We start from the raw sequence: 9841 nt of genomic DNA on the forward strand, positions 1-9841 counted from the left end.
TAATTTCTGTCTTTCTTCTATGCGCTTGAGCAGCTGACAGCTTCAACTAGTCTGCTCTGCTCACAGATATACAGACGTATCAATCTATTTCTTGTTCTTTCTATCCTCTGAACTTGAGTGCTTGAACTATCCCAGTAAGCCGAAAGATGTGGTCATGTTAGTACTAATGTGGTTTTGTTAGTTGTTAGATAGAATGAGCAAACAGAGTTTTGTGCTGTATTTAGGGTCTAGGTAGATGGAATTATAGCTATAGCTTGTGATTCTTGCAGCTGACAGCTTCAACAGTCTGCTCTGGCCCACAGTATTCAGCAGTCAACATTTCTTCTTTCCTCTCTGAACTGAGTGCTGACATCATACCAAAGATTGTCATTAGACATGAAGTTTAAAGAAAGAACATTTGTGCTATAGGGCAGTAATGAAATACATATGTATTCTGTGATGTTCTATGTTTCCCCGCCTTATTTGTTACAATATATGACACAGTGATCACACTGTAAAGTCAGCAATTGTGAACGTACTGTTCAACGCTGATGGGAGTTATTTTTAAGCAATTCGTCTTGGCAATGCAGTTATACCTAAATTTGGATAGTGAATGTATGTCTGATAACATATTATTCGGCTACATCCTGTAACAAACCTCTCTCCCCTCTTTTATTCAGCGTGAGTGTATTTCTATGCATGTCGGCCAAGCCGGAGCCCAGATGGGCAATGCATGCTGGGAGCTGTACTGTCTGGAACATGGGATCCAGCCAGACGGACAGATGCCCAGTGACAAGACTATTGGAGGAGGAGATGACTCCTTCAACACCTTCTTCAGTGAGACTGGAGCAGGAAAGCATGTTCCCAGAGCCATCTTTGTCGACCTGGAACCCACTGTCATCGGTCAGTAATCAATATTGAGTTGATATAATTGAACTTATGTGTCTTTCATGGAGCTAATAAATTAGCCCATTACCTCTATGAAAGATATATACCCCTGGTGAAACCCTATACTTCAACTTAACAAGAACAAAGTATTACAGTTTAAATGTTTAATATGTAATTACAGTATCTGAGAAAAGTTAATGTTTGAAACATTTATATTGCATGGACGTTAGCTCTTACTCTTGTTTTCAATTGTTCCTTTCATAGATGAGGTGCGCACAGGAACCCCGGTCAACTTGTTCCACCCCGAGCGTGATTACAGGGAAAAGGAGGATGCTGGCCAACAACTACGCCCGTGGACACTAACACCCATCGGCAAAGGAGGGATCATTGATCTGGTTCTGACAAGACTCGTAAATTGGTGGAAGAGTTTAGTTAGTTTGCTGGACAGGTTTTAGCATTTGGGGGCAGGCTTGTCTACTTTGCCTTTAAAAAGCGTAAAAAAAACTAAAAAGTCTTTTAGAATACCCAATGGTGACCATTTCAATGTGTTTCCATAACCTTCCCCATTGGAGTGGGATTTTAAAATAATCAAAGAAAATTTTCCTTTCCAGCTGATCAGTGGCCACTGGCCCTGGCAGGGATTTCCTCATCTTCCACTACCTTTTGGTGGGAGGCGCAACTGGCTTCAGGATTCACCTTTCCCTGCTGATGGAGAACCTCTTTTGATTACGAAAGGAAATCAAAAACCTTGAATTTGGCAGTTACCCAAAGGCCCTCTTTCCATGCACCTCCCCAACATACAGTGAACAAACTCTTCGCATCATGAGTCCAACCCTCGCCCGCAGAGGATCCGCCCAGACTCAGCAATAGAGATTCGAGCCTTACTCCCAACTCAACACTCGAACCCTCCACACCACACTATCCCTGGGCCGAGACAACTCCTGACCTTTCGCCCTTCAAAATGGCTGGACACAAGTTGAGAGCGACCTAGTTAATGATTATACTGCCGCAGGAAACCTTGTATAGATGATCCGCAGGGACAGGACCCAGATCCTATACAAACACCATTGAACATCTCGATTTGCCAGATTGTGTCTTCATAATTCACTGCTCCGCATCGCCCGAGAATGAGCCTCTGGAACAAGTTGCCTGACAGAGAGCTTCCCCAAGCCATCGCCCTTGGTGCCACATGCACCTCGATCAATCCACTTCCCACTTGGTTACCATCCTATGCTACCACACAGTCACTATCTGACCGAGATCACGACCCTACCTATGAGCAAACCTGCATTCTGGCACTGATCTATCCACTATGCCTCGCTTATTGAGCCAAGCCAAATCAGAGTCGCGGTTAAAAGGTGTGATTCTCGTCGTCATGGTAAATACATGGCCTGCTGTCTTGCTGGCGGTAATGTTCCAAGGTACAGTGCGCAGACAGAGTCGTGGCTCCATAAGAATTGCAATACTGCCCACCGCCAGCCATAAAAACCAAAGCACCATTCCATTTCGGTGGCACTGGATGCCCCACAGGCTTCAAGGTTAGAATCAACTACCGAGGCTCTACAAACTGTGTATCCAGGAGGAGACCTGGCCAAAGTCAGAGCTGGTGTGCATGCTGGAGCAACACCACAGCCATCGCCGGAGGCCTGGGCCTTGTCTCGACCAACAAGTTTGACCCATGTTATGCCAAGGAGAGCCTTTTGTTCACTGGTATTGTTGGGGAGGGCATGGGAAAGGAGGGAGAGTTCTCAGAGGCCAGAGAAGATATGGCTGCCCTGGAGAAGGATTATGAAGAGGTCGGCACTGACAGCATGGGAGAGGAGGATGAAGAGGGAGAGGAGTATTAAGGGGCCAAACATCATCCGGGCTTTACCATCACCCATTCCAAAAGTTATCATGAGCTTAACACATTCCCAGCAACATTCTGATAACCTGTGGTGATGATATATCAGTATTATCAATAAAAAGTTCTCATGAACCTTTTAAATGAACTTGTGATCATTTCTGAATTCGCAAAGCACTGCTTGACAAATATTTTATTGTAAATTTCTACAGCAATAGTAATATAATAACACTTTACTAGCCTAAAAGACTGATAAGCCTTTTATTCTGAGTCATCTGGAATGATCTCAGACTAATGAGCTTTGCATTTCACTTTTACAACTGTGACAGATTATACCTGGCTTTCGGAGAGAAAACTGGTAATAGAATTACAAGGGTTACTGTATACGTACGTAGACAAAATATTTGGGCAGGGGATTTTTCCAGCAGTGTTTTGCTGGATATCAGACTGTGTTTACATGCAGCTTCCATTCATTTACAAAGGAAATTCTAGTTCCTCTGCCTTTGCCAATTTTCTGCCTTTTTGTGTCATGTTGATGATTAGCCACAAAGTACACAATGGGCTGGGCTGGGCTGGTCTTGTACCTGCAGTCGCTTCCTCCAGACACCAGATGGGAGCAATGTGACCAGCTAGCAAAGTTATGTGAGTTGGTTTAGTCCATAGACTGTAGTGTGCAGACATGACCAGTCCAAATAACTATAGCATTACATGATGAGCTTGTCATGTGATCCTGACCAGATGAGTCACACAGTGAACTAAAAGCCTACTTTCCGGTAAGTTACACTTCTCGGGTCTACTAAATATACTGTACTGAAATGTGTAAAATATTCCATTTCGAGTAACAGTATTTAAAATGTTAAGTATAGTAAAATATACTTTAGGGCAGCATTTGTGCAGCAACATTACCTGTCAGATTATGTGTTTTGATTATTATTACTTATAATAATAAATAAAAAGGTATAGATGGTTGAGAATAGATTGGTCTGATTCTAACTAGCCTTGAGTGCTTTAGTGTAACAATGAATCATATTTTTTAAATTATTTTTAGATGTAAAGTAACTATGGCTGTCCGATAAATGCAATGAAGTAAAGTGCAGAAACAAACAAAAGATTACGGCTATCAAAAGAAAACATAATATGTGTTCACTGTTCAACAGGCGAGGTTGAAACATGATGGATCACCTACAATGTAAAACATTGAGAACATGTATTTTAACTTAAAATTAAACTCTGCAATCCAAGATTTCAATGATCTAAATAATAATCCTAGGAGAAGGACACACACACACTTACATTTTAGTGTAAATTCTCACTTATTTGCATTTGTGTTTTTTAACTACAAGTCTACGTTTTTATTCATCTTTTTACTAATCTGTATATACATATATTTTACACTTTGACATTGGAAAGGTCAGTTTCCAATGTCAATAAACCCACCTCGAATTAAATTGAACAAAACAAACAAAAACCTAAAAACTGGACTTACTTGGAGCACAATCCTTGGGAATTCTGTTTATGTCGCACCTTGGAATGCCTGGTCATAATAGGTATCCATGGCTACCATCACAAACTGCCGGTTTTTTATAAACCCCCGCTATCGCTGGGCAACAGGCAGCAGTTGAGGCAGGGCTGGTCTGATGACGTTTCGAACACTGGTACGTTCTAGAGTCTCTAGACGTTCTATTTTTTTTTTTTTACCTCGCTCAGCTGAGTGACGTAGCGCGTGCAGCTTAAACCCAGCAGCACACACACAGACACACACACACAGAGACACACACACACAGAGACACACACACACAGAGAGCACACAGGGCTGACTGTCCACTTGTTTTTCCCCCGGTGGGCACCGTAGAGTAGACCGCGGAGCCGTAACGGCACAGCACACTGCAGACATATTGTGTTGTTGTTAAGAGTGTTTGTGTCAGGGCGGTGGAGAGAGGAAGACTGAAGAAGAAGAAGAAGAAGAAGAAGAAGAAGGAGGAGGAGGAGGAGGCTGAGTGTGTCGGGAAAAAGAAGAGGGAGAGCGGATTCCAGAGGCACCTCTATTATAACTAATTCATTGTCGCTGCAGACGGGCGGACAGACGGCTAAACTGCTCACTAATTAGGCTGAGACACTCAGACGGTAGGTCCATAGCTTCAGCTGGTCGTGACAAGTTGTGGCTGCCCACACAGTAAACAGACAATGCAGCTTACTGCAGTTTATTATTACACATGTCCGAATTTGACCATATTAGGACATATTCTGTCAACCGAAATACCAAATAATTTAAAGTGCACCCTTTAATGTTACTGGTACGCGCTTTAATATAGACAGCACCTGTGCCTGCAAATGCATCTGCCCTTGTATGTAAGTTTGTGTGGGCCTACCGTCATGTCAGCAGCAGTTGTCAGATGCCACGAAGCTAGAAATAACATAGTAATAATAATACTTGTGTGAGTGTGAGTGCATGGCTGTTCCCGAGGGGGCATAGAAAGTTAAGTTTAGTTATTTTACCTCAGTTTGGAAGTACCCCCCACCCTGGAAGTCCACTAATGAGATTGGCATGGTGGTTAGCCTGCTGACTCTGTGGCTATAATGGAACCACTGACTGTACTGAGGTGTTATCATTTCAAGGGCACACTTAGTCATTGCACTTTGAAGTATTTAAGTGGTATTTTATTTTGAAAAGGTTAGAAAGTAAAGAAAAAAAACTGAATAGGACACATGTAATGTGTGTGCATCTGTAGCTAACCTAGGTCTAATAAAAAAAGAATTTAATTAATAATAAACCTTGATTTCTTGTGTAGAAAGTTGTAACGTACAGTACAGCTGCTACACCATAATCATCGTCATATTAACTGATAAAATAAAACAGGTGAATTTAATTTACTGTGAAACAAAAATGAGAATAAACAAATATAGACCTTTTGTTCCATTTAGTGTAGCAGAGCCTCTACAGTGAGCCAACATGCACAATATAGCACCTCCACACGGTGTATCATTGGTAGCACTATTTAATATCAAAATGGCTGCTGTGAAGAAAGTTTATTATCGTCACTTGGACACTAATTATCACCCACCACACAGGTGTTTAAATTACTCTGGCAGATTAGCTCGTACATCATGTCATTAAATAACATGTAGAAATAGCAAACTTTGTCCTGATCTAACAGATGTAGTGAAACTAACAGGATAGTGAGGGAGACAATCAGGTCTGTTCACGCCCTCGCAGTCCTGAGAAAAGATCTAAACAGGCAACGTGAGTGAAAATGCTCGTGTGGTTGGGTGAACCATGTGTTTATAGACCCTTTGATTCCAAAAAATAGGAAATGACACGTTTCCATAATCTGTATTTGTCAGCAGTTTATTGTACATAAGGATAAACAACTATGTTTACATTACACGCCGGCTTCTTTAGCCAAACACGGCCCCTGCTGTATATGACCACTCATCAGCAAATTAAATAAATAATGAGTACAGAGCTGTTTCTTTTCCTTTTTTGGATTTTCAGGAAATACCCTTGTGACCAAGAATTTCCAAACTTGTTTGTTCTCAGAGACATGGATTTAATAAATCCAAAATATGTGTGTCCAATCAGAGTTGAGTATATTCTGTACTCAGTTGTATTATCCTTTCAGGGGCGTTGTGGTGAGGAGTGACAGGACGCAACATGGTGGATTACTATAACATCCTGGGAGTGTCCAGAACAGCCTCTCAGGACGATATCAAGAAAGCGTGAGTATCCTGGGAGTCTGTCTCAAGTGTCAAATGACTCTTTACACTAATTTATAAACAATAATGCAATATTCCACCTGTGTGTAAAATACAGTTCATGAAAATATATTTAAAGTGTAACTTTTTACTTACTGTAACATGGCCAGATTATATAAGCCTTGAAAAAATTTGAGGCCGGATCAAGATTTTTTTTTAGTTTTATTGTCTGGATTTTATACACATTTGAATTTGGTCTCAAACTAAAATGTACAAGAAAAAGACAAAACACCCAAATTACAACATCTCATTATACATGTAACTAAAACCATAAACAGAGGTTTGAGAACCACTGGTATGAAAAATACATATTATTGTTCTCAGAAATATAGAGTGGTGACCTATTTTTCCAAGGCTCTCCATATTGCATGTGTTGTTGTTGTTGTTGTTCTATCTGTGAGCCAATGTTTGTTGTGTGTTCAGGTACAGGAAACTGGCACTGAAATGGCATCCAGACAAAAATCCAGACAACAAGGAGGAGGCAGAGAGAAAGTTCAAAGAAGTAGCTGAGGCCTATGAAGTCCTCTCTGACAGTAAGTCAGGACAGTGTGTATCTTTAAATATTTATGTGTGTGTGTGTGTGTGAAATGACTGGCGGATGATGATCTGTACTGATGCTGTGAGTCATGAATCTGAATCTTTGTGTGATGATGTCAGCCTCCCCAGAGAGAAACTTTATTCATAGAACCCGCCAATGTAACGTATTAGTTATATTTTTAATTAAACTTAATGCATGTGTGTTGGGTGTTTGTATAAGAGAAAAGAGAGCGACATGTATTAGTGTCTAAGTATGTACTCTGTTCTTCTACTACAGAGACTAAGCGGGATGAATATGACAGATATGGAAATGACAGAATGCGACACACAGGTAAATAAAAACCTGCTGCTAGGAAATGTTTATATGTTGTTGTTGTTGTTTATATGTTGCAAATCATGAACGGTGGTGACTTCTAAAGGCTACATTTTAGGATTGAAAGTGTATTAGGATTTTGTTTTCTGGCTATACAACTATCATATCAATCCTCCTCCCTCCCACCTCCCTGCACCTTCCATTTCATTCACTTTTCCTTCTTTCTGGCCCCTTATATGTTTTGCTCTCTCACTCTTTCTCTTCCCTGGTTGCTGGTCACCCACCTGACCCTGACGACTCAATTTTCCAGGTTCCTCCACCTCAGACTATTCGTCAGATTTCCCAGGATTCACCTTCACATTCCGCAACCCAGATGAGGTGTTCAGAGAGTTCTTTGGTGGCCAGGATCCTTTCGCTAGCTTTTTTGGTAAGTCATTCACAATATACACATGGGCTTATGGATTCATCTTTTTTATTTAGTTGAAATGTATGTTAGATTCCTATTTTTTATGTTTTCCCCACAACACTCCTTAGTTAATTAGCCTCATGAAAGCCTACTGTAATAATAAATCTGCGTACGTAACAGTAAAATATTTAAGTAATTATAGAAGTGTTTACTCTTTCTCTCATCTAGATGACTTCTCATCCTTTGGAGGCTCGTCTTCTCGCTTCGGACCCGGTCGCTTCTTTTCTTTTCCTTCAGCAGGAGGTAAAAAGTTACACAGTTAATGAGGAAAGTTGCATAGTGAAAGTATCATACACATCATAGCATAGTACTGGGCTACTCACTGGTGAAACTCACCAGACAAAACACTTCTCACATTGTTTTTTCTTGATTTTGCTAATATTGGGACATCTCACTGTGCATTCGTGCCCACTTAAATTCACACGTTCTGTGGCTATGACACAGGAGTGGTATTATGTTTTAACAGACTACAGTTCTGTATTAAATAATTAATCAGTCTCTTCTCTTCTCCTTTCCTCGCCTGATCATTTGTCCTTCAGTTGAATTTACCTCCTTCTCCTCTTCCTTTGGTGCTCTGAATGGGATGGACAGCATGGGGATGGGCAACTTCAAATCAGTTTCTACCTCCACTCGCATCATAAATGGCAAACGCACCACCACCAAGAAGTATGTAATGCTGTACATTAGAGAAGTCACCCCACCAAGTATGACTTTTTATTCAACCTGGGGCACATGGGCGTAGCTTGCTGGATAGAGAAATGCACTGAGGCACAAAAGAAGACATTTCCAATTTTTTATCATACCTAGTGTTATAGGGTGTGGTGACATTTTACATGCAAACTGTAAACCCGAAGATACAAAACAAGATAAACAGCGTGGCAAACCATTTCATTTTTTTTTTCCTTTTGAAATTTATTTGAACTTCATCTTTTTTTCCCTTTTTAGAATTATATATTACTTTTTATTACTTTTTATTACTATTTATTTAATAAAATATGATTGTAGAGCTGTCATTATATCCCTCATCACTTAGAGCAATTCATTTAAGTTTCAATACAGGGTGACGTGACTTTTACAAGATTAAGACTGCATTTATATTTATATAAGACAAAGTAACAAACACAGTGACACACACACGGCACTTTAATGCTATCATTTATCTATCACTTTGTCTTTCCTACAGGATAAAGGAAAATGGGCAGGAAAGAATCGAGATTGAGGAGGACGGGGTGTTAAAGAGTGTCCTTGTTAATGGTAAGACCACGTACACTGAATGGTGTGATTGAAAATTGACACCTTGTTGCTCCTCTTAGTCCTAATTTTTTTAATGTGTAAAATGTGTTTAATGTTTCTTCATGTTGCTCGGCACATACTCACCTGTGTTGTTGTGTGTGTTGTTCGCAGGCGTGGAGGATGAAATGGCCCTCGCAATGGAGCTGAGTCGACGGGAGGGACAGCCCCATCACTCGCCTCAGAAGCCACAAATCCAGAACAGATCTCCTGTGGAGTCTGACAGGCCCCGCCCCAGTCCTTACTCTGCAGCCACACGGTCATTTAGCTCCGCCCCCTCCTTCAGCTACGGGGTTGCAGCAGGCAGCGAGGATGACGAGGAAGACGAAGACCTGCAGATGGCTTTGGCATGCAGCCTGTCAGAAATGGAAGCCCAGAAGATAGCAGCTGCTAACGACTACATATCAGGTGCTCGGGGTGGGGGCATGAGTGACAAAACCGGTGGCCATAAAGGAGGCGGGGTTGTTAAGGCTACACATTTGAACATAGCTTGTAGTAAAAAGATTGTTGCAGGGGAGAAAGATGAAGAGGGGGAGTGTAAAATGGGCTCAGGGGCTGAAGACGGGTGGGAAAAGGAAGGAACCGGGGTACCAGACTTCTCTCCTGAGTCACCCACAACTTCCAGCAGTACACCACTAAGCAGTGAAGAAGAGTTCGAATGTGCCATAAAAAATAACGATAGCAGTGTGAAAAAGAAAAAGAAGTGCGGGTGCATTGTGTGCTAATACAGTGTGTGTGTGTGTGTGTGTGTGTGTGTGTGTATTTGGGATGC

The 9841-nt window shown here is 41.3% G+C and overlaps 1 protein-coding gene and 1 pseudogene across 3 annotated transcripts in view; both read left to right on the plus strand.

Moving 5' to 3' along the window:
- LOC118339365 overlaps window positions 1-2854 on the plus strand; it is a 5758-nt pseudogene extending 2904 nt beyond the window's left edge.
- A 1598-nt stretch (window positions 2855-4452) lies between these two features.
- dnajb2 (DnaJ heat shock protein family (Hsp40) member B2) overlaps window positions 4453-9841 on the plus strand; it is an 8865-nt gene continuing 3476 nt past the window's right edge. Inside the window, exons 1-9 of one of the 3 annotated variants that reach the window (XM_035676162.1) lie at window positions 4453-4834; window positions 6331-6427; window positions 6887-6996; window positions 7278-7331; window positions 7624-7740; window positions 7948-8022; window positions 8319-8445; window positions 8963-9033; window positions 9184-9835. In XM_035676162.1, the coding sequence (XP_035532055.1) occupies window positions 6363-6427; window positions 6887-6996; window positions 7278-7331; window positions 7624-7740; window positions 7948-8022; window positions 8319-8445; window positions 8963-9033; window positions 9184-9794 (1230 nt within the window). In that variant the 5' untranslated portion in view covers window positions 4453-4834; window positions 6331-6362 and the 3' untranslated portion in view covers window positions 9795-9835. Of the gene's footprint in view, window positions 4835-6330; window positions 6428-6886; window positions 6997-7277; window positions 7332-7623; window positions 7741-7947; window positions 8023-8318; window positions 8446-8962; window positions 9034-9183; window positions 9836-9841 lie in introns of those variants that run through there. The other 2 variants (XM_035676163.1, XM_035676164.1) reach the window with 2 other exon arrangements.

This window comes from Morone saxatilis, unplaced genomic scaffold (genome assembly GCF_004916995.1).
Source record: "Morone saxatilis isolate NCDOM2014 unplaced genomic scaffold, NCSU_SB_2.0 Contig5, whole genome shotgun sequence".
Lineage (NCBI taxonomy): Eukaryota > Metazoa > Chordata > Actinopteri > Moronidae > Morone > Morone saxatilis.